At 41.5% G+C, this 24,586-nt stretch overlaps 2 protein-coding genes across 3 annotated transcripts in view; one reads left to right on the forward strand and one right to left on the reverse strand.

Annotated features, from left to right (window-relative positions):
• Nucleotides 1-24,586, reverse strand: part of LOC309498669 (cytosolic phospholipase A2 gamma-like) — a gene marked incomplete at its 5' end in the record, with an annotated part of 161,069 nt that overhangs the window by 94,995 nt on the left and 41,488 nt on the right. The window contains 10 exons of the mRNA XM_082169512.1: nt 9,552-9,706; nt 9,783-9,860; nt 12,090-12,224; nt 12,425-12,553; nt 14,439-14,495; nt 14,587-14,652; nt 16,943-17,083; nt 17,164-17,266; nt 18,447-18,648; nt 18,806-18,948. Of these exons, the coding sequence (XP_082025638.1) occupies nt 9,552-9,706; nt 9,783-9,860; nt 12,090-12,224; nt 12,425-12,553; nt 14,439-14,495; nt 14,587-14,652; nt 16,943-17,083; nt 17,164-17,266; nt 18,447-18,648; nt 18,806-18,948 (1,209 nt within the window). The remainder of the gene's footprint in view (nt 1-9,551; nt 9,707-9,782; nt 9,861-12,089; nt 12,225-12,424; nt 12,554-14,438; nt 14,496-14,586; nt 14,653-16,942; nt 17,084-17,163; nt 17,267-18,446; nt 18,649-18,805; nt 18,949-24,586) is intronic.
• LOC309499807 (uncharacterized protein) lies at nt 19,921-23,903 on the forward strand. 2 transcript variants are annotated; one of them, XM_082171294.1, is made up of 8 exons: nt 19,921-20,018; nt 21,107-21,353; nt 21,458-21,565; nt 21,656-21,736; nt 22,390-22,791; nt 22,937-23,041; nt 23,174-23,406; nt 23,493-23,903. In XM_082171294.1, the coding sequence occupies exons 4-8, from the start codon at nt 21,703-21,705 to the stop codon at nt 23,751-23,753; spliced, it is 1,035 nt and encodes a 344-aa protein (XP_082027420.1). In that variant the 5' UTR covers nt 19,921-20,018; nt 21,107-21,353; nt 21,458-21,565; nt 21,656-21,702; the 3' UTR covers nt 23,754-23,903. The 2 variants fall into 2 exon arrangements, with proteins under 2 accessions (XP_082027420.1, XP_082027421.1); XM_082171295.1 differs by lacking the exon at nt 19,921-20,018 and having other exon boundaries at nt 20,025-21,353; nt 22,952-23,041.

Genomic DNA, 24,586 nt, shown 5'->3' on the forward strand with positions numbered 1-24,586 from the left:
ACAGAATTAACAAATACCTGACTTGAAACTTGACATGAAACAATCATGAACTAACAAAACTCAACAACAGCGGTTTACAGGAAACAATACAAGACAAGAGACTGTGGAAACATGAGGTCAATATATACAGAGAGGCTGAATCTGAAATCGCCCCCTAAATCCTCATTCACTATACCCTACGTTAGTCCACTAATACTGTTCACTTGAAGGAGTGAATGAAAACGAGGGAGTGACTTCGGACAGCCATTGAGCATAGTCTACATCGGTTGTAGCCAACACTCGTTGTTGCGGTGCATTGTGGGATTGAATGAGTACACTCAATATAACGTCCACTATGGTTTCGGACACCACTACAAATGGCTGTCCCCTCAAATAGCGCCCTATTTGAGGGTATAGGGGGTGATTTCGGATTTAGCCAGAGACTAAAGACTTGACAAGACACATGATAAAACAATGAACCAATAACCAGTGTTTTGCAGATGGTAAAGTATGAATGACAAAAGTGTTCTTATATTTTGGGAAATGTGGTCATTGAATGCATTTTTTGTGAAAGCAATGAAAAATTATTTACAGATTGGTCCTGTTTCGCTGAATGTGTGAAGAGTTTTGGAAATGGGACTACAGATTATGTTAGCAAGTATGTTAGCAATTAAAAAAAACTAAATGCTGCCATTCCAAGCAGAGAAGGTTGGACTTTGTCGCCCTCTTGTGGACATCAAATGCTTTGTCCATTATCATTTCATCTTCACGTTTTGTCCTTTATATAGGCCTACATTATATATAATATATATAATCCTAGCATAATTTATCTACTGCACATGTTGTCATGTTGTGCTGAGACGGCAAATTCAAGTTGTGGTTCCGTCTCAGATTCAGATCCAGATTCATAGCTTAAAAATGTTTTTTTATTATGCAATTTTCCTATGTTCAAATTATTTGTCAATATCTTTCTAAAATATTTTTCCAATTACTTTCATTTATTCTAGATTTATTTGGCCTATTATTTTCTAAATCAATTACATTAATTATTATTAACATTTTTAATGGATTTTTACTTCTACTTTGCCTGTTTTTTTTTCCAAAACTTTACACACAAATCCAAGAATTGCACACACAAAATGCAAAACGCCACACATCTCTTGCTAAATGAAGCACTGCATTCAAAATATCACAAACACATCTCAAAAGCAAACATTTGTCTTACATTGCAAACACCTTTGCCATAATATTATATTTTGGATATATCATATTCACAGTTATTCAAAACCTAAAGCTCTTCTTTCATGAGCTCCTATGTACATTTGTGGTTGTGAATACAGTATTACAGTCCGAAAAACCTATAACTCGACCTTTGGCCTGTTTATAGGCCTATTCTAAAGCCATGATTGGTTGGTGTTAAGTAAAGCAATGAGTGTTTGCACATGAGGAGTTAGTGTGGCATTTTGATAGGTTGTGTTTGAAAAAGGAAATCAAGATACTTCCTGTTAGATTTTTGTGTGTTACATAGAGAATTGTGTGTTGTGATTTGCAAAAAGTGTTGAAAACTGAGTCGAAGGCCGAGAATTAGTGTATGGTTTTGCAGATTTGGAGATAAGTGGTTGAAACAAACTGTATTTCTAATTCCTGCACCAGTGGTGAATTCCAGTCTTTTTGTTTGAATGTCTGACTGGGACATGACATCATTGATTCAGCATTGATTCAGGGTGAGTTTGGGGCGGGGCTAACGGTTTATTCAACCAACGCCTAGTTTCATCACGCTGCACACCTCTGATATTTATTATTCATTATTTATGCATTTTTATGGCCAGACGAATCTGCTCCAGCAGATTGTCTTTGTTGTTTGTGATGTTTTTTCCAGCGACCTCCATAAGATCAGTGATCATCTCAGCGCTGTAAGAACCTTGATAGGTCTTATATTTTTTCCTCCACTCCTCAATTTTATCTGAAGAAACATTAACACACTTAAATCAGAACACAGTTGATATTTGTTTTATTCAGGACACTGTAAGATCATAACTTGCCTCCACAGTTTCCCACATTAAAGAGAGGGATGTGTATCACGGTTGGAGTGTTTTGGCCTTTGAACACATAGAAGTCCTTCGGTTTCTCGGAGTGTCCATTGGGAATGTTGACCTCGGGGAAAGGGATCTTTAGTTTCTTGGATGTCTCAGCAGCTTTCGTCACTGTCTGTGGTTGAAAAGCATCACATTATTGTTTGATTTAAAGGGTTGGACAGACTGTTATAAATAAATATGGTTAGATGATATTTTTAAATTTTAGGACACATTTTAGGTTAGTGTGACCATGGTCACTATGAATGTCATGAGGGGGGAAAGCAGCATTATGCCCCTTTTTACAAGATGTAATATAAGTGTCAGGTGTCCCCAGAATGTGTGTGAAGTTTCAGCTCAAAATACCCCACAGATCATTTATTATACCATGTTGTAAATGCTGATTTTTGAGTGGAAGGAAAACGTCTCAGGTTACGACTGTAACCTATGTTCCCTGAGAACAGGGAACGAGACACTACGTCAGAATGACGCTATGGGGAACGCCTCAGGCGTGACAGGTGTCTGAAATAAATATCAACTCACGTCAATCATGTTGACCGGCGACAGCCCGTGAATCATCAGCTTGATTGATTAACGCGCGACCTGGATGTATAAAGGGGAGCCTTGCACACATGACAACATCCTACCGTCTGAAGGGACTGTTGCAGGCAGGCCCCGAGGCATGGCAGGAAGACGTAGTGTCTCGTTCCCTGTTCTCAGGGAACATAGGTTACAGTCGTAACCTGAGACGTTCCCTTTCGAAAGGGAACTCTACACTACGTCAGAATGACGCTATGGGGAACGATATACCAACGCCACCATGCTAAGGGGAGTGCATGCCCTCAGGTCTGGGCTGTCAGTGACAGCATTCCCTACGGTCATCGCCCAAGCTAAAGGATACCACAGAAAACCTCACAGTTTTAAGGGGAGGTCTACCTGGGCCAGCTCAAAGGCCTAGGACCACAATTCAAAAACTAGAAAGGGTCCCTTCTAGGGAATGTGGCTAGGGGACCCGAGGGAACCCCAGCCAGTCACTATTCAGGGGAACATGCCACCTGAAATGCCACCAGGCAGGCCTGACCTGGTGTCACTACATAAGACACTACAGTCTGGCCACTTCCTGTCTGTCCGGAGACAGAGCCTCTGGACACTTGCCTTAGGAAGGCATCCAACCCGAGGGACTGCGAAGTAGGCAGTGAACCACTCAGCCCGGATCTCAGAGACGGGACATCCTGGAGAGTATGACTCAGTATAGTGCTTTACAACCCTTGCCAGCGAGGGGAGTTTCTCTACTCGATCCATGGATCTACCCAGTGCTTGTGTTTCAAAAAACACTGAGGAGGCCTGTGAGGGCCTAAAGGGAGCTTACCTCCAGGAAGGCCTGGTAGGACCTCTAACCTGGCGACCACAACATGGGGGAGCTTGTATTCAACCACAATATGTGGGAGCTTACCTTCAGGAAGGCCGGTGAGGCCTCTGACATGGCGACCACAGCATGTGGGAGCTCATATCAGGAAGGCCGGTGAGGCCTGTAACCTGGCGACCACAACATGTGGGAGCTCATATTCAGGAAAGCCGGAGAGGCCTGTAACCTGACAGTCACTGCTTCAGAAAGGCCTACCTGTAACCACATAATGTGGGAGATAGCTTGAAAGGGAGGCGCCTGTCGTAAGACATTGCGACAGAAGACGCATCTAGAGTGGGACCCAAGGTGAAGAACCGGAGTCTGAGCCACGTAAAAAAGGGAATGAAGCGGACAGCGCATAACCCTTACCATAAATATGAATTTTAGAAAGTACACGACACGAAAGTGTGTGTGCTTAGCCATTCCGAATCCAGGAAGGCCTGGTGAGGCCTGAAAACCTGGCTACCACTGTAGGTGGGAGCTCATATCAGGAAGGCCGGTCAGGCCTGTAACCTGGCGACCACAGCATGTGGGAGCTCATACTCAGGAAGGCCGATGAGGCCTGTAACCTGGCGACCACAGCATGTGGGAGCTCATACTCAGGAAGGCCGATGAGGCCTGAAACCTGGTGACCACAACCTGTGGGAGCTTATTTTCAGAAAGGCCCTAGAACCGAAGTCTGGGCCACGTAAGAAAGGGAATTAAGCGTACAGCGCACAACCCTTACCATAGTATGGATTGTAGAATGTACATGAAAGAAAGTGCATGTACTTAGCCATTCTGAATCCAAGAAGGCCTGATGAGGCCTGTAACCTGGCGACCACAGCATGTGGGAGCTCATACTCGGGAAGGCCGGTGAGGCCTGTAACACGGTGACCACAGTGTGTGGGAGCTCATCAGAATGTGGAAGTTAGCTAGCGGAAGGCGTCTGTCGTAATATACGTGACGACAGGACGCAACTAGAGTGGGACCCGAGGTGAAAGACCAGGGTCTGAGCCACATAGGAAGGGACCAAAGCGTACAGCGCATGACCCTTACCATAAAATGGATCTTAGAAAGTACACAGGACGTTAGTCGTGTGACTTACCATAAGCATGGGTCTAAGAAAAATAGACGAAGTAAAAGGTGCATGTACGATATATTCAGGAAGGCCTAGTGAGGCCTATAACCTGACGACCACAGCCTGTGGGAGCTCGTATCCAGGAAGGCCGATGAGGCCTGTAACCTGGTGACCACAGTAGGTGGGAGCTCATATCAGGAAGGCCGGTGAGGCCTGTAACCTGGCAACCACAGCATGTGGGAACCCATGATCAGGAAGGCCAGATGAGGCCTATAACCTGATGGACACAATGCATGGGAGCTCACATTCAGGAAGGCCTGATGAGGCCTGCAACCTGACATGTGGAAGCTCACAACCAGTGAGGCCTAAACCCTAGCGACCACAATGAGTGGGAGTTCACATTCAGGAAGGCCTGGAGAGGCCTGTAACCTGACATGTGAAAACTCATAACCAGGAAGGCTTATAGGAAGCCTGAAGCCTGGCGGCCACAGTATGTGGGAGCTCATACTCAGGAAGGCCTATGAGGCCTGAAACCTGGTGACCACAGTAAGTGGGAACTCACATTCAAGAAGGCCGGATGAGGCCTATAACCTGACATGAGGAAGCTCATAACTAGGAAGACCTGCGACCACGGTGTGTGGGAGCTCATATCAGGGAGGCCGGTGAGGCCTCTAACCTGGCGACCACCATGTATGGGAGCTCATATTCAGGAAGGCCTAGTAAGGCCTGTAACCTGATATCCCAGTATGTGGGAGCTCATATCCAGGTAGGCCGGATGAGGCCTGTAACCTGGCGACCACAATATGTGGGAGCTCACATTCAGGAAGGCCGGTGAGGCCTGTAACCTGACATGTAGAAGTCCATCACCAGGAAGGCCGGTGAGGCCTGTAACCTGGCGACCACAGTATGTGGGAGCTCATAACCAGGAAGGCCTGGCGAGGCCTGTAACCTAGCAACCACCGTGTGTGCCACAGGATGTGGGAGCTCATATTCAACCACAATATGTGGAAGCTCACATTCAGGAAGGCCTGGTGAGGCCTATGACCTGATAACCACAGTATGTGGGAGCCCATATTCAAGAAGGCCTGGTGAGGCCTATAACTTGATAACCACAGTATGTGGGAGCTCATTCAACCACAGTATGTGGGAGCTCATTCAACCACAGTATGTGGGAGCTCATTTTCAGGAAGGCCTAGTGAGGCCTATGACCTGATAACCACATTATATGGGAGCTATATTCAAGAAGGCCTGGAGAGACCTATAACTTGATAACCACAGTATGTGGGAGCTCATTCAACCACAGTGTGTGGGAGCTCATTTTCAGGAAGGCCTAGTGAGGCCTATGACCTGATAACCACATTATATGGGAGCTATATTCAAGAAGGCCTGGAGAGGCCTATAACTTGATAACCACAGTATGTGGGAGCTCATATTCGGGAAGGCCTAGTGAGGCCTATGACCTGATAACCACATTATATGGGAGCTATATTCAAGAAGGCCTGGAGAGGCCTATAACTTGATAACCACAGTATGTGGGAGCTCATACTCAGGAAGGCCTAGTGAGGCCTACGACCTAAAAAACCACATGTTTCCTTTTTTTTTTTTTTTTTTAAATGGGGACTGTCTGGTCAAGGAGGCCTGCCAAGGCCTACCACCTGCCATACAGCCTCCAAAAAACCTTTAGATTTTTACCTTCTTACCATAACATGCCCCAAACTCTATACAGGAGATGCGGTCTGTAAGAGAAACAGAAATATGTTATTTGCGCACAAAAAACATTTCACCAAAAGACCAGACAATACACCTGCGGCGTGTGGAGTAAAGACACGTCAGGAATTCCTTTTCTTTAAAAGTACCTGGGCTCACCACTTACATGCCTGAAAGAGGCGCTCTTACTAACCAGGTCGAGGAGGGCCATCAGACATGATACTCATCATAGGCCCAGCCCCAGGCCTGATGTAAGAAACACCTGGGAACGCTAGGAGAAGGCTTCCGGGGAGATTATCCCTAGCGCCGCTGAGTGCGCTTTTCCTGGATAACCTCCCTCAGATCCTTCTTCCTGCGGGAGTTGCGTCTCCTCTGTGACCTGCTCCGGGCAGGAGGAGGCGCACGAGAGGAGACACTGGCCCTCTGGGCCTGTCTATGGCCCTCAGACCAAGACGGACCAGGCCTTCCCGCCTGCTTGGGTGCGGACTCGGATCTCAGCGGAATGCAGCTTTTAAAAGCAGCTGAGCGCGCCCTCGCCTCCCTGAACTTTTCAACCACCGCCTGAACGGAGGGGCCAAAAAGTTCAGCAGGCGAAACCGGCGAATCGAGAAGAAAGACCTTATCTTTCTCCCCGATGTCTGCCAGGTTAAGCCACAGATGCCTCTCCGTGGCCACCATAGCCGCCATTGACCGGCCAATAGCGGCAGCTGATTGTTTGGTGGCCCGGAGAGCAAGATCCGTGGTACGGCGCAGCTCAATGACCGCCTCAGGGGATAGTCCTGTCCCCTGGTCGAGATCCCGCAGTAGGTCGGCCTGGTACGCCTGTAACACAGCGAGTGTGTGCAGAGCAGCACCGGCCTGACCCGCTGCTGTGTATGCTCTGCCATTCAAGCGCGATGTTGTTTTTAGCGGCTTGGATGGCAGGGTAGGAGCTCTTAGTGTCGACGCCTGCCCAGAAACGAGATAGTTAGCCAACGTCTCGTCAACGGGCGGCATCGACACATACCCATGCTCCGCCGCTCCATCCACAGCAGCGAAACTACCCCGCTGATGTGGATGAATACGGGCAGAGTATGGGTTCTTCCATGCCTTCTTGATCTCAGTATGGAGATCTGGAAGGAATGGAAGGCTCGCCTGAGCTGGTGGCCTATGGCTGGGAAGAAACCGATCATCGAGACGGCCACGAGCGGTTTCTTCCCTGACGCGCCTCCACGGCAGCTGTAATTTGTCGGTGGCGCGCCCCATAACCTCCATCAGCTCAGCATACACAGGGCAGGGTGGTTGAGATGGCTCAGTATCTGCCAAACTGATGACATCATCAACCATATCCTGCCCGTCCGGAAGAGCAGCAGCTGCAGTCGCATTAGGTGATAATGGTAAAACGTCATCATCTACCTGCAGCTCACTCTCGTCAGCGGACGAGCTGTCTGAGAGGTGAACCTCCCTCTCAAGACGCTCGGCCAGCTCCTTCTGAGATCCCCATGATGAGAGTCGCCGCTGAGCCTCAGCCCGAGCGGGACCCGAACCACGGGGCTCAGAAGCTGAACCCTCCTCCCTCGAGAAAAGGGTCAGACGAGAGCGGAGAGTCTTCAAAGAAAAACTCTCGCAGTTCGCACAAGAAGCTCTCTCGAGAACCTCTCGTGCATGCTCTTCACCCAAACAAAAGACGCACAGATCGTGTGTGTCACCCGGCGTCAAAAACCTTGGGCACGGGTCTGCACACTTGCGGAAGCTCTGCTTCTTCTCTGCGCGTTTCATAATGTAAGCGATATTCTTACCAGACAAAACAGTCCCTGAAGACGAAAAGATGTTGTCATGTGTGCAAGGCTCCCCTTTATACATCCAGGTCGCGCGTTAATCAATCAAGCTGATGATTCACGGGCTGTCGCCGGTCAACATGATTGACGTGAGTTGATATTTATTTCAGACACCTGTCACGCCTGAGGCGTTCCCCATAGCGTCATTCTGACGTAGTGTAGAGTTCCCTTTCGAAAGGGAACATGCTGTTTTTATAATAATAATAATAATAATAACTTTATTTTTATATAGCGCCTTTAAAGCAGCTTCTCAAAGCGCTTTACATAATAGAACAAACAAATTAAAATACAACACACAAGAGAAAACAATAACAATAAAATATAAAATAGAATTAAAAAAAGTCAAGTAAAAGCTAACCTAAAAAAAATGCGTTTTTAAATTAGATTTAAAATTACTTAGAGTCTGTGCATCTCTAATATTTGGAGGGAGTGCATTCCAAAGCCTAGGAGCATAGGATGAGAAAGCCCTATACAGTACGCAACCGAGTCTGTGGGACTGCCAATAGACCAGCTTGTGAAGAGCGTAAATGACGCTTGGGTGTGTATAGACAGATACTGAGGGGCCAGGCCATGCAGTGCCTTATATGTGAGCATAAGGATTTTAAAATCCACTCGGAACCTGACCAGGAGCCAGTGCAGAGACTTTAAAACGGGTGTAATATGCTAATTTCTCCTGATTCCAGTCAAGATCCTAGCAGCAGAATTTTGTACACATTGTAGTTTGTTAAGTGTGGTTTTAGGAGCCCCAGCAAGAAGTGCATTGCAATAGTCAATGCGGGAAAAAACAAAGGTATTAATAAGCCTTTCAGTCACCGAGAGGGATAACATAGAGCGGAGTCTTACCTTTTTGTACATGTATCTTTAAATGCAAATGAGCTGCCGATCTCAAAACATCTGTTTGGTTGTGATTATATCTCTATCACGGTCACGCTCACGTGACATTGCAGTTCTTGTGAGTATTAAACTAAATTCTCTTTCATGTCTCATTGCGCTTAAACTGTCAAATACACACAAGGTTATGTCAAAAACACAGCTGGTTATATCCGTGAACGTAAACAGCAGGGAAAGAAACTGCATGGATCGTGAAAGCAGTGTAATATACATCACCTACTGCGATATATGCTGTTAATATGAATCAAACAACTAAAGAAAAACAGAAAATCCCTCACTGCTCTTGACTGAATAACTTTAGCAGCTTTTATAAGAATATGTTTCTTACTTGAATACTGCTGTTAAATGCTCTGGTGAGGAGATAAACATACAGATAAACTGTATACAGCTCACTGAGGGGTGGGGTCAATGCTAATAGGGCGAAGTCAGTCAGCTGCCGTGGGCGGGGCCTATGGCTCACTGAGGGTGGAGTCTATGCTAATAGGGCGGAGTCAGTCATCCACCATGGGCGGGGCCTATGGCTCACTGAGGGCGGAGTCTATGCTAATAGGGCAGAGTCTGGCGGAGTCAGGATTTTTCCTTTAAATGAACCATGATTGAATTCTCTGTGTGTATAATACCTTGAAAGGTTCAGTTTCACTGAAATCCAGTGAAATTATGAGGTCAATGTCTCTCTCTTCTCTCAGCACTGAGAAGTAGGATGAGTTGATAAACAGCCCAGCGTCTATATAGTCTCTCGTCTCACTTTTCAGAAGAGTGGAGGGCACTGCTTTATCTGAGAGATCACAGCATTATTATATTATTCACAATGAATTTCCAGTTAACATCTGTCTATGGGTTTCTGTTCTCACCTTTCATGTTGTGAAGAAAGTCATATTTCCTGCCCCAGATCCACTGTTTCATGCATCCAAAAATACTCGCCCAAAGATCTGTAAAACAAATACAATGGTTCTTATATTCAGTAAATATTCTGATGTTGTTTTAAATTCTGTGTATGTTTTTAGTTGACTATTATGGTTTTTTAAAGAAAGTTTTTGATGCTTCATTATAGTTTTTTTCAGCTTTAAAGTACATCATTGGAAGTCCAAAGTTCCCTTTCGAGAACGGTCACTTCATATTGCGTAGCTATATGCAGTGGGGGAAACTCCTTTCCTCAGATTATTGAAGCTTTTATGTAAAACGCATTGCAGTTGCACAGCGAGCATAGAGAGTGACTGGCTCACTCATTGGCTGTGGCTGTTGGCACGCCAATCAGCTACCAGCGCCCCAACACACGTCAGAGACCGCCAAAAAGGGCGTGGCAGAGCCTATAAAATGAGCCCGAATTCACCATTATAGCAGATTTTCTCTACTTCAGCGACAACTTGCGTCTCTGTGTCCTCCAGAAACTTTGAAGCTATCGCCGTCGAAACGAGCCTTATTCTGCTAGAACGAGCCTTCGCACAGCGGACTGCGTCGGACAACGAACACGATGACAGCCTCTCATAGCAGCTTATCATGCTCCGGTGGCTGGCCAATTACTAGCAAGGAACGACTTGGTCGTACGGTTCCTAAAGGGAGCCAGGAGGATGAATCCCTCCAGACCTCCTTCTATACCGTCTTGGGACCTGTCCACGGTCCTTGGGGCCCTGAGGGGTCCGCCATTTGAGCCGCTTCAGTCGGTTGATCTCAAACTACTTTCGCTAAAGACTGCTCTCCTGATGGCACTGGCGTCTATCAAGCGAGTGGGAGATCTGCAGGCGCTCTCTGTGAGCCCCTCCTGTTTGGAGTTTAGAATAGGTGACTCCAAAGTCACTCTTAAACCCAAACATGGTTATTACCTAAGGTTCTCTCAACACCGTTTAGAGCACAAGTTATTACACTATTGGCTCTTCCCCCTTCCGATGGGGATGGGGAGGCTAATTTACTTTGCCCTGTTAGAGCTCTGAAGGTCTATTTGGAGCGCTCCGCGTCCTATAGGCAGTCAGAACAGCTCTTTGTCTGCTTCGTTGGCTGATCCAAAGGATCTCCAGTCACGAAGCAGAGGCTGTCCAGATGGATAGTGGATGCCATCTCTTTGGCATACGCCTCTGTGGGTCATGCTTGCCCCATAGGCACCAGGGCCCATTCGACTAGAGGCATGGCCTCGTCATGGGCGTAGTCCTCTGGTTTTCCTATTCAGGACATTTGTACGGCGGCCAGTTGGTCCTCCATTCTATAACATGGAGGTCCCTTCCCTGCAGGATAAGGTCCTTTCTGTATGATTTGACTCGACGAGATCCGGTCTCATCTATGTGGCAGGTCACTGTTCATAAGCACACTATCCCTTACTATGAACCAGCCTTTGGCTGTTTTTGGTCCCTATGCATAATCAGACCCGACGGTGTCCGATCTTATCAGTATATAGATATATATTCATATATGAATTACGGCTTGTTTCTGTGAGCCCAGGAGTCCTGGGCTTCAGTTGCAGCCAGTTACTTATGGTGTGGCGTTTTACATTGTGTCCCCACTGTTTATGGCTACACAATACAAAGTGACCGTTCCCGAAAGGGAACGTACTCAGTTACTAACGTAACCGCGGTTCCCTGAGAGTAGGGAACGAGTATTGCGCAGCTATACGCAGTTGGGGAAACTCCTTTCCTCAGATTATTGAAGCTTTTATGTAAAACGCATTGCAGCGGCACAGCGAACACAGAGAGTGACTGGCCGCACTATAGTAACATGGCAAGTTTGTCGCTTCAGTCAATTTAAATCTGCTATAAATGGCGAATTCGGGCTCATTTTATAGGCTCTGCCACGCCCTTTTTGGCGGTCTCTTTGGCGCCAACACACGTCAGAGACCGCCAAAAAGGGGCGCCTTCGCCATTGGATGGGCAGTTGCTGCAGCACAGCCAATGAGTGAGCCAGTCACTCTCTGTGTTCGCTGTGCCGCTGCAATGCGTTTTACATAAAAGCTTCAATAATCTGAGGAAAGGAGTTTCCCCAACTGCGTATAGCTGCGCAATACTCGTTCCCTACTCTCAGGGAACCAAGGTTACGTTAAAACCGGTTTTGTTGAAGCTAATTGGAAGCTTTATGGAATCAACACATTTCAGTTTATGCATTAATCTGGCTAGAAAATAAAAAAATAAAGTACATTATACAAATCAACACATTGTAAAGAAAGTTCAACCTACCAAAAGGCCAGACATGACTCAAACCATTAAACAAATCCACAGTGTATTGTTTCATATACTGTTTTGCAGATTCTTTATCAGTGAGATTCAGTTTTTTCTTTTGAAAACTCAGCTGATGTTTGCCTCCAGTGAGCTCTGGGAAAAGAGGAGAACATGATTGAGTTATTTTAATCTGATGCAGGTTTGTGTATCTTGTGATAGAATTTTTTGTTGGACAAATTTATGTTTTTGCATATTACTGTTTCATCAATTAGCTTGTAGTTTGTTTTACTGTTTAAATGTTGCTTAAAAGCCATTAAAGATACATTTTCTAGCACACTTTTGCAAAATCTTACCGTTTAGCTTAGTTCTGATCGATTTATCATGAGCAGACGGATCTTTGCCATTCAAAACCGAGAGATTCATGTCCACGAGATCCATGAGCACCTGGTGACATTTGTCGATGGGAGGGGAGTTTGTATTTTCTGAAGAAACACACATTGAACAAACATGAACACAGTGCAAAATGTCTTGAATGCAAGTATTTCCATCCCCAAATCTATGACATTCAGTTATCAGGTGATAATCATCATTATGGCTCACTTTTATTTTTCATCATTTAATGCCCAATGAATTGCCTTGAAACTTGAAACACTTGCGTGAAACCAGACTTAATTCGCCCCAATGAAAAGCATATTTGCACTGTTTGAATCGCTCCCTATCCCCTATATTCATCATATAGAAGATAGTAGGGGTGACCCCGAATAGTCGAAGATTCGATGCTTCGATAGGAGGAGCCTGATTCGACTACCGATCTCACGGTCGAATCTTCGCAGAGGTGTTATGAAACGAGGATCATGCCACTTTGGCTATATGAGGGCGCTCAATGTCTGATTTCACATAGAACTAGCTTTTATGTAAATACGTTAATATTCAGCCTATTATGATAATGCTGTAGGCCTATATAAAAATGTGCAAAGAAAGAATCTTTTAATAAATATTTTTTTAACGTGCGTGAATAAATCCAAACACCCCGTGACAGATTTAAGTTTCACTTTCAATCCGTGACCGAGGAGCGTCTTCGCGGCAAGGATTTAAATCTTTAACAATGTCTGGGATAAGAACATCTAAAGTGTGGATGTACACGATTAGAAAGGATATTCTCCAAGGCTGGATTTAGCATCAGGAAAACCATGATCGCACTTCTGCCGGCCAACGTTAACATGTTTCACGCATAGACTGGGTTTCACGTTAGAATCTATTTTATCCGCGCGCACAATTTGAAAAGACTCCAACGGACAGACAGAGTGAAAGACGTTCAGGATTTGTTCTCTCGAGTACAAGTGATTTCAAAACTTATCAGCCGGTTCTAATTTTATTTTTGGATGCTGTGAACATTTTTAGCTAAAAAGACTGCCTCTCCAGTTTAGCATTTATTGTTGTTTCTGCAGTTAAAAAGACAAAGTTGAAAATTCTGGCTACTATCGTTATTTTAATAATTTCTTTATTTTAATTTTATTTATTAATCTGTCAGGGTAACTATTTGTGGCTTGTGTTTTGAATATATGTTCCCCTGCACTTTAGGCATTTTGCACACATTTGCTCCTCATCCTGTGACTTGATTCTGATTTATTTCGTTTTGTATTTTTATTTATTAGAAAGGTATATTCTGTTCTAATTTAATTTAGTAAATTAATTGTTTATTTTTTCGGTGCATCGATGTTGTGCTGTAGGCTGGCCTGCTCATTCAGGTAATTTAGCCGATTTAATTTTATTTGCATGTGAAATGGATTTATTTATGTTATTTCTTAGTTTTATTGATCAAAAATGTTTTTATACATTTTCTTCTATATCTTTGTGTGATTTTCTGTACATCGCGGCTTTGAAACGTTAAAGCCCCGCCCCCAGCCCCACCCCCATACACATGATTCGACTATTAGTCGACTATAGGCAAGACATGATGATTCTGATTCGACTATGAAAATCCATAGTCGGGGACAGCCCTAGAAGATAGTAAATGTGTGAACAAGTGACCGATTTCAGCCGCAGCTTCAGAGTCTGTTTATAATGTAGGAGCTTCAGATTCTAGAGAGCATTTGATTGGACAGAAAATCTGATGAAAAGCTGAAGTGCAGAGTGATGTCATCAAAATCATTTATCCTTATTGGCGGACTTAATCCTTAAATGCGAATTCTGTCATTGTTTTGCAGCTTATAGATAACTGTAAGGCTAACATATTCATACTAAATGCCAAAAGATTTGATTTGACTTTAAAGAGTTTAACTTTTTACTCCGTAGGTATTCATGAACAGATCATTAGACACAAAATAAAGATCAACTTATCAATAAATAAAAGCTGTAATGCCTTACCTTTCCCCAGTTCCTCAACCATCTCCATTTCGATTAGTGGTAAATGTTTTAAGAACTCTGAGGGGGAAAATCAAATGGAATTAAAGTTGAATTGATGACATTCAGCTTTTTAAACAGAACTGAATCTTCAGAACAAATGAAGTTGCACCTTTTATTTTTTCCAAGAGTAATTTCTTTTCCTCGTCTTCATTAGCTAAAGTGCTGCCGCACAGAGCTGCAGAAAACACATTTAAGTGTAAGTGTTTAGAATAAAGAAAAAATGTATTAAAAAAAAATGTAATTAAAAATGTATAATACAACCACCAGCTGGAGTGCCTATGATCTCCACTAGAGGACTCCCTGCTTTCCCATCATGATCTTCAATTCCCATAACCCATTGCTGGGACTCATTATTGTTTGATCATCACTTCCACCTGTGTCTCATTATCTGGTTAAACTCTGCCTATAAGCCCTGTATGTTTACGCACTCATTGCGAAGTCTTGTATGTGTTACACTGTATTTGTGTTATTTCTGGTCTTTCGTCTCATGGTTTTGATCTTCTGCTTGTTTGGATTTTCCTGTATCTTGGACTTGGATTGTTGTGGTTTTGACCTTCGCCTGTTATTTGGTTTACGATTGTGGATTTCCCTCAATAAAGCTGCGTTTGGATCTTCACCCAACTCTCGGAGCAGTACATAACACTGATGAATAAAATTGTCATCTAAGTTCTTATTGTCAAAGCGGTCATAAACTGAGAAATTTTGACATATAAGAGGTCATCATACTATAAAAATCCTGTAAATTTCAGAACTGAAAACTTCCTTGTTAGTCCAATAAAAGCTTTTATTGACACCAGGCACAGCGAACGACAGGTTTTTCAAAGTGGGGATCGATGACGTCAAAGGGTATCAAACCCCGCCTCCGCAGAAGAAGATCAACGCCTACTTCAACACCGCCTGTTTAGCCCCGCCCACCGATTCGCGCATTACATGAAACTCATTATAATATGCAAAACTGTTATCCAATCATAGCAGTGGGCGTTTACTTCCAAGTCTTCAATGCGGCACGCCCATAAAAACCGAGCGTTTCAGGAGCTAGGCTCAAAACCAGGGTAGAAAATAGCCTATTATTTATTCATTTTGATGTTTTTGAATGTAAAAACCAAGCGAACGTCATAAGTTGACCTTAGACAACAATATAAAAAAATGTAAAAGGCCAGTTCATGACCCCTTTAAAGGGACTATGTGTAGCTTTTTAGGTATTTTATTATCTAAAATCAATATTTTTATTCATAAATATGCCCTCAATGGTGTACAAATACCTATGCCAATGATCAGACTAATCCTCGTAAACGAAGAATTTATTATCTTTATATACATAGGACGGGTAGGTCCACGGAGGCTTCCATGTAGTTCCGCCATCTTGAAAAACTATAATAGCAGAGAGGGACAAAAAGTACTAGGCCAACGCGTTTCCACAACGCGTTTTCCTTCAGATCCAGCGTCACGTGACTGAAGCCAGCAGAAGCGGAGGAGCAGAGCAGTGAGAGGCGCTTGTCACTGCCGCGGCAAGTTTAAAAGGATGCACACTGCACGATTATTTATACACCGTTCATTCATACATATGCTGAGTCACAGGATAAGGAGTCCTTGTCGTCGAAAAAGTCAAAAATAGACCGTAAAAGGAAACGTGACCGGAGATTACAAAAACAAGGGTTAATGTCGGGATAGCTAACGCAGGAGAAAGCTTTCAAAAGAGACCCTGAAGTTGCCTGCTTTCTTCTCACCAGGTAAGTCAATGTTACGCTCTTAATTACAAGCTTTTTTTCATTGCTTGGTTGTGTACTTTATTATATAGACAGTCGAACATTTATAGTTAAAAGTTAAACAGGCTCTTTGATGAATAGCAGCTATTGAGTAAAGTAATGATAGAGAAGGCTCTGATGATGATGATATCTAACAATGCACATACTTCAAAAAATATAACGAGTAAAGGCGGCATTACTACTAATTACCATAGTTAATGTTTTTCACAGTCAGTAATTGATAACTGTAACATTCTTTTTTTCGTTGTTTCAAGTTTCAGTTTGTTTTAAATAACAAACCTGTTCACCCGATGAAAAACTCGAAGTGCTATTATAAGACATCCTGTCATAGCTTTTTGGTACATAACGGCAACCGTAGATGCAACGCGCATTTGAAAAAGTGAGGCGCTGGAGAGCATTATTCGTTTGAATGCAAAATACAATTTCACCACTAGATGGGAGAAATTCCTACACACAGTCCCTTTAAGTAAAAATGATCTTTCCTTTAAATCACTGTGTAATGAAAAGGTTTATTTTGAGAAACAGTGTTGAAATTGCTTTTTAAATGATTTTTCAACATTTTCAACTAATTGTAATATATTTCAGTTTTGACGGACTGATCTCCAGATCAATCCCAGATATTACTGATCTATTTTACACTATTGTATGTAAGTTGATATTATAAATATGAATAAACTCTCCTGTCACAGAGTTTGTTACCTTGCAGGTACAGCATGTCAATCTCAGGCTGGTCTTTGATCTTACGGCCATTTTCAAACTTGCTGCCAAAGTTGGATGTTTCCACAAACGCTCCAGTGAGGGAATAACCGGCTTCATATGGAGTGAACTCAAACCAGGGGTCTGCAGACAGAAACACATCCATATAACAGCTGACACAAACACATTAACTCTGTTTGTCTTACACACACACACACACACACCTGCATCTTTGCTCTGTTTGCATTGCTTGTCGATCGCTGTGTAGATTGGAAACGGGTCTTTACTCTTCTGGTCCCACTGATCTGAGAGTGTGTGTTCGTCTATCTGAAGAGAATAATATTTCTGGAGCTGTTATTTATCATGTTGGTGTTGGAGAGACCTGAGACTATGTTTTCAGTCACAAACAAGCTCAAGTGAAAAGTAAAAAATAAACCTGCTAGGAACTTTTTTTTTAAACAAATCCTAAATTCAGATTTTCAATGGTCTCAGACTTTTGAACCACAGTGCATGTGGATTTGCAGTAGTTTATAATCAGAAGAATGTTACAGTATTGCAGTGGTTCCCAAACTTTATAGATTAGTGTACCCCCTCTCTTCCACTTAGACTGCAGTCATACCTTTTCCATTAAGGGACAATGCAGGTGAAACTCGAAAAATTTGAACAACGTGCAAAAGTTCATTTATTTCAGTAATTCAACTTAAAAGGTGAAACTAATATATTATATAGACTCATTACATGCAAAGTGAGATATTTCAAGCCTTTATTTGTTATAATTTTGATGATTATGGCTTACAGCTATGAAAACCCCAAATTCAAAATTAGAATATTGTGAAAAGGTTTTCATAGCTGTAAGCATTTATCATCAAATGATGACAAATAAAGGCTTGAAATATCTCACTTTGCATGTAATGAGTCTATATAATATATTAGTTTCACCTTTTAAGTTGAATCACTGAAATTAACTTTTGCACGATATTCAAATTTTTCGAGTTTCACCTCTATTGCCCCCTAAATTGATTTAATTTTTTTTTTTACTTTATGAATAACTTTATAAAATACATAGTTTTAAATAAAAAAATGTTCATTGGCAATTTAAATATGCAATGATGATAAAAACGAAGTGATGCTTTTAAATATTAAACTAAAACTGCAGGTCGGTGGCAGTAAGTCACTGTCTTAATGAGCGAGTCATTCATTCATTCTGTAACAAAGCAACTAGCTGTATTTATGAATGAATCATTGACTCTCACGATTCGTTGAAATAAGCATACAAAATGCAGAGTCTTGCCGTTTATTTAATTTTAATTCGACCCTAACATCAAAACTGAGCATGCATTTCTAACTGGCAAAATACCGTAAATAGATGGCATCCAATCAAATAACCTCATCTTTTGCAGACGTTTGGCAACCACTGTTTTGTTCCGTGGCCATTATCAACACTCAAATCAATACTAAAAATAACACTTTTTAAGACTAAATAGTTTTGACTGAATTTTTTACAGACCTCTTTCACAGTTGCCGTAACGAACATCACTGCCCAGACGTCAGTCAAGCTGAATATGTCTTTCTCTTTGTAATATTTCTTCAGTTTGGCAAAAGCATCTCCCCAGCTGACTGCAGGACCGCTGAGTCTCTGGATGATCTTGTCTTTCACAGTCTCTAGTTTGGTGGACCAGTCTGGCTCCTGATATAAGGAGGCCATACACCTTCAGAGGAACAACATATGCTCTTATTTATGACATTCAACCTGTGTGTGTGTGTGTGTGTGTGTGTGTGTGTGTGTGTGTGTGTGTGTGTGTGTGTGTGTGTGTGTGTGTGTGTGTGTGTGTGTGTGTGTGTGTGTGTGTGTGTGTGTGTGTGTACCAGGTGGATCCAGAGACTCCGCTCAGATAAAGCACACAGTCCAGAAGACCTGTTTTCTGGAGTTGATCCAGGGATCCCAGCAAACCCACCATGGCTCTTTCTCCTCCTCCAGATCCCAGTAATGCAATGTTTGGCACTTTGTTCTGAAATGCACATGGTTTATATGACCAAACAATTGATGTTCGTCAGCTACAACACCATTTATAAATATCCAGGCAGATAAACAAAGTATAATATTACCTCACTGCAGGTTATCTGAAGTTTCTTCAGGCTTTGTAGAACATCATTTCTCCTTCTGGCGACAAACTCCTCCTCGTTCTTATTCAGAGAGTGTTCGATTCTGACCAAACCACTGTAGCGACAGACAGACCAGTGATGAATTTATACAGGCATTTTATTTATTTTTTAAAAGTTATTGTCAGAATTATCCAGTTTGTACATGTTAATTGTGATGCAATACGGTACTTGTATACACTCACCTAAAGGATTATTAGGAACACCTGTTCAATTTCTCATTAATGCAATTATCTAATCAACCAATCACATGGCAGTTGCTTCAATGCATTTAGGGGTGTGGTCCTGGGAGACTGTCCTCCTACAAAAAACGACCATCAAGGTCGTATGTGCAAGCAGCTTATTACGACCTATACTTACGTTTTAAAGTTAACCGCCCTCTAGCGCTCCTTTTAATAATGACGGTGTCGTGTGTAATGAAATGGCGTTTACCGTCATTACCAATCAAAATAGTATTTGTTTTATTATTGCATTTACTTGAGATTAATACAGAAAACTGAGATGTGTAGGCCTAAATGTATTTAGGCTATATATTTTTTATGTATTTGATGTGCTTTTCTTCCTCAAAAAAACGTATTGGAAAGTAAAGAACCACATCAAAATAATTAAACTATTATCCTTTTTAAAAAAAAATAATTTAAGATAAACCTTTTGTAACAACAAAGTAAAAAAAAACGATAATTTAAAAAAAAACACTACAGATGATAAAACCGTGACATTTTATCATATGTAGTGATTTTAAAACATTTTCAGCATTTTTATATTGATTTTTTTTTCAGTTCAGCTAAAGTTTTTAACATATCATCATTTGACCAGAAGAAGAAGAAGAAGAAGAAGAAGAAGAAGGAGGCGGCGGCGGCGGCGGAGGAGTGGCGTGGCCAGGTTTTTTCCTGACAGTCCCAGTGCGAGGTCGATATAGGTAAGGTGTGAATTTTATGCTGTTGTTTTTTTAATATATATTTATAAGTAGTTGTGTGTGTTTTTTGTAATTTATGTGGAACTAAATGAGTGCATTTTGACGTCTGGGTTACAAATCAGTTGCGATAACTGTTAGCCATTTTACTCATTAAGAAAATAACTGTTAAAGTTACGTTATTTCATTGCGACCTAACGTTACTATCTAACGTTAGCTTCATCGCTAGCAGCATGTTGCTATTTCACATGCATCTGCAATTTCTGTCATATTGCCACAAATAATTTCAGCCTAATGTATCCAAAACTGTAACGTTAAATGTTTTCTCTTAGAGAAAAAGGTAGTTTCAGCATTATACAAATAGTATGAGGTCACAACAGTTTTACAGCTATCCAAATGATTTAAATTCAGGGTATCAATTCAGCTAGGTATAACATTTTAAAGAATTAAAAAAATGCAGTAATGGCAAAATCGGTTGACGGAATCAATTGTTCATTGTACATTCATTGTTATTGCCTATTTTAGGTTATAGCCACAAGTCAAGTCACCTTTATTTAGCCTATATATTGCTTTTTACAATACAGATTGTTTCAAATCAGCTTGAAAAAAAACCCCCATTAATTTAGTTCATTTATATAGCCGCTCTGGAGAAAACAGTGATGCCATTATCCAGTTCAGTTCAGTTCTCATAATGGTGCCAATGCAGGCAGATCAATAATATTGGTGAATATTAAGTGTCCCCACTTCACATGCAAAATAAAATTTATTTAATAATACCCACTAGTGCAGTGGTTCTCAAACCTGTCCTGGCACACCCAACACTGCACGTTTTCTTTCTCTCCCTAATCAAACACACCTGATTCAACTCATCAGCTCATTATTACATGGGTTAATGAGCTGATGAGTTGAATCAGGTGTGTTTGATTAGGGAGAGAAAGAAAACGTGCAGTGTTGGGGGTACGCCAGGACAGGTTTGAGAACCACTGCACTAGTGCATTCAGATTTATAGGCACAAACAGGTTGACAAGGACCAGTCCGTGCCCACACAGAGCCCTGGTTTGTTTTGTCTAATCATCTCATCTGTTTGTTTTCAGGTTTTTGTACCCATCCTTTATCACTGAAATATTTTACAAATCAATCGGTTCTTTTAAGAGCCAGTTTCTTTTTCCTCCTCTCTCTCTATTTCTCGCTTTCCTGTTTTGTATTTTTTTTATGTTTTTACTTTATCCTTCAATTATTTCTATTTAAAAACATCTACAAATGGCATCAGAGTCATTACAACAATTTAATGAATGGCTGGAAGCAGCAAAAACCATGGCTGATGAGTTGGAAACCCAAAAAGTAAAATATTTCATTATTTCTCTATCATGTTATTTACCTAAATTTAAAAGAAAATGCCTCTGCAAATGCTTCCCCAAAATGTATCATTTAGTTTTTACTTACAGACTAAAAAGAAAAGGAAAAAAAGGGAACTGAAGTCTCCAATGTTTCCTGGAGAAAGAGAGACCAGCATGGGTACATCCTACCACAACGTGTTCAGAAGAAACGATCTGGTCAGTAAAATATACTGCATACTGTTGTTCACAAGTGTCTAAGCTTTTGGTCAGCAGTGATGTTTTCTATATCATTACATGTGTTTGCAGTTAAACCTGCCGGCACTAGGGAGCTCTCAGAGGTCGAGGACGTGCAAATGAATGATATTCCGCAAGAGGGACCAAGTCTTGGTAAGCATATTGAATTGAAAGCCTAAATAATTTCAGCTTTTCTATTTAAATTTAAAATGTCACATATGTGACCCTGGACCACAAAATCAGTCTTATGTGTCATTTTTTCTAAATTGAGATTTATACATCATCTGAAAGCTGAATACATAATCTTTCCATTGATATTAGGTTTGTTAGGATATGACAATATTTGGCTGAAATACAACTATTTGAAAATCTGGAAACTGAGGGTGCAGAAAAATCGAAATATTGAGAAAATCTCCTTTAAAGTTGTCCATTTCTATTGGCGATTGTGCTGCATCCACTCACAAAAAAGCATTTTTTATATATTTAAGGTGGGATATTTACAAAATATCTTCATGGATCATGATCTTTACTTAATATCCTGATGATTTTTGACATAAAAGAAAAATCAATAATTTTGACCCATACAATGTTTTGTTGACTATTGCCACAAATATACCCGTGCAACTTAAGACTGGTTTTGTGATCCAGGGTCACATATAGGCAACTGTTAAAGTATGTAATTCCCATTCCTATCATGCATATGAAGTGACAAAACCATATAAGAAATTGTTATTTTTTTTTATTAAAATGCATTATTGCAACTGGCTTTTTCCTTATTATTATCATTTAATTTTTTATTAATTTAGATCAAAATCTTCAGAGGCTAAAAAACCTGTTAACTTCTGTCGCTGTCTCTGCATCAGTGGAAGTAGAAGAGACACCCACCATGTCTGCATGGACCAAAAGACAGGTCATCTCTGAAAAGAAATTCAGGGCTGCAATGCCAGAGATTTTGAATTGCATGTTGGCTGCAGAGACAGTTACCCAGCATTCCTGTCAACAATGCAAAACTCTTGATGCTGTTGTCCGGTGCTTAGACTGTGTCCCCTCAGGAAATCAGTTTTTCTGTTCATCATGTGACACCGAGATCCACCGAAAAAATGTTTTCCATGATAGGGAAGCAATGTTTGATGGTTTTTTAAAACCCATTCCACCAACATCCGTAGTGGTGGATGATGAAAGTGGCCAATATCAACTCCGTGAACAAGGTATGTTCAGATAATGTAGTAGTAGGTGCCCTCTGCAGTTTCCTTTAACTGAATTTTTTTTTACTTTGTTGAGTAAATGTGTAGACATTACTGATATTACTTTCTGAAATTTGACTTTCTGAAATTTGATTTTGACTTTCTGCAGTGTGTATGCTTCCAATTCCTCCACCGATACAAATCTGTTCCTGTGGTCCAAACCTTGACTTCAAAATGATCCCAGGAAAGCAGACCGTATTGGTGACTATCAACGGTATGTCTTGTCACTTCCTTCTACCTTTTTATATCCAACCAGATGAAGTCAAGCATAATAATGGCTTACTATATTCTTTTGTACTGTGCTGTACAAATACTGGCCAAATAGTAAACGCATGTTTGTTTTAAGGTCCATACAACCTGTGTCTGCCGTGTATAAGCTGTCCACTTTGCTCTTCCAAATGGACTCCTGGGATTAGTGACTTGCTTCAATACAGATACTGGCCAGCAACCACCAGCTGCCAAATGCTGTTTAAGTTTGATCTGTTCACATCATTTGAGCAGATGAAATTAGCCAGCCCAGCTTTATCCCAACAAGCATTTCTCAGAATGCTTGAACATCGATGTCTTTGCACTGGTCGGGTAAGGGCTGTTTTCATTTCCAAAGTGTTTGAATTCCAGACTTCAAAATCTTTTATTTACCAAAATAATACCATCCTTCTTTCCAGACGGGTAGTGTTTGTGGTGACACCTTCCACAGAGTCTTTCGGGAGTTTTCCTTCTGCAATTTTAGGAAAGAAGATATGTGCCTGATGGAGCCCTTTAAATGCCCAGCATGCACACCAGACATTAGGGGTGCACGATTCAGAAAATTTCACGATTCGATTCGATACCGATTTTTAGTCTCAAGATTCGATTCAAAATCGATTTTCGATTCAAAAACGATTCTCGATTCAAAAAAACGATTCACAGTATGTAAATGTAGTTGACTTTTTCCTGTGTGATTGCAGTAGACATACAATTTAAAAGAAAATAAATAACAAATTAAATGAAGTTTGATATTACTTTGTCTTCATAAAAACTTTTGCAACTAAACAGTGCAAAGTGCCAAGCTTTGGCCAGCTTTCGAATACATTTAATTCAAGTTTAAATTAAAACTTAAATCCTTTTTTTTTTCTTTTTTTTTTACATTTAGCTTTAAAGTGCTGTAGTCAGATTAAACAAACAATACTGCTAAATGTAATTTAAGGAGTAAGGCTATTGACGGCAAAATAGGCTACAGAATATTTCGTTCTGTATTGACAGGTGCAATTTTTGAAAATCGATAAAAAAAAATACAATAAGCCTACATTATATCTGCATTTATGTCAAAACCTAGACTTTCAAACATCAAAATGTCATTTATTAATATGAATATTCGTGTCAAAATGACATATGATATAAACATTCTATTTTGCCTGGAAACGCTTCCAACACGCTTGCGTGTCGCGAGAAAAATAGGCGTCGGTTCTATTTCTAGCATGCACACGTTTTCCGCACGACTCGGGCCACACCTGAGACGCGCGTGTCACGCAGGCTGTGTGCAAACTCTAACCTGTTAACATGGGAGCCGAAATAAAAACAGACACGCCACAAAGCCAGCCAGCCAGCCAGCCAGCCTTCCTTCTGCTCCGCTTCGCTTCTGCTGCACTTCTTCTTTTGGCTATGACAAGAGTGTGCAGGCGTAAGTGTGAATTCGATGCAACGCCATCTATGGGAATGGCAAGCTAAACTCATTTCAGGACAATACCAAAAAATTTATATAAAAAAAAAAAAAAAAAAA

The sequence above is a fragment of the Leuciscus leuciscus genome (assembly GCF_965113295.1).
Source record: "Leuciscus leuciscus genome assembly, chromosome: 5".
NCBI lineage: Eukaryota > Metazoa > Chordata > Actinopteri > Cypriniformes > Leuciscidae > Leuciscus > Leuciscus leuciscus.

Bases quoted from the DNA above. Each gene is read 5' to 3' on its own strand.
- LOC309499807 (XM_082171294.1), top strand. From the start codon at position 21,703: ATGAATGATATTCCGCAAGAGGGACCAAGTCTTG. The intron at 21,737-22,389 runs GTAAGCATATTG...TTATTAATTTAG, and splicing joins GCAAGAGGGACCAAGTCTTG to ATCAAAATCTTCAGAGGCTA. The intron at 23,042-23,173 runs GTATGTCTTGTC...GTTTGTTTTAAG, and splicing joins CGTATTGGTGACTATCAACG to GTCCATACAACCTGTGTCTG.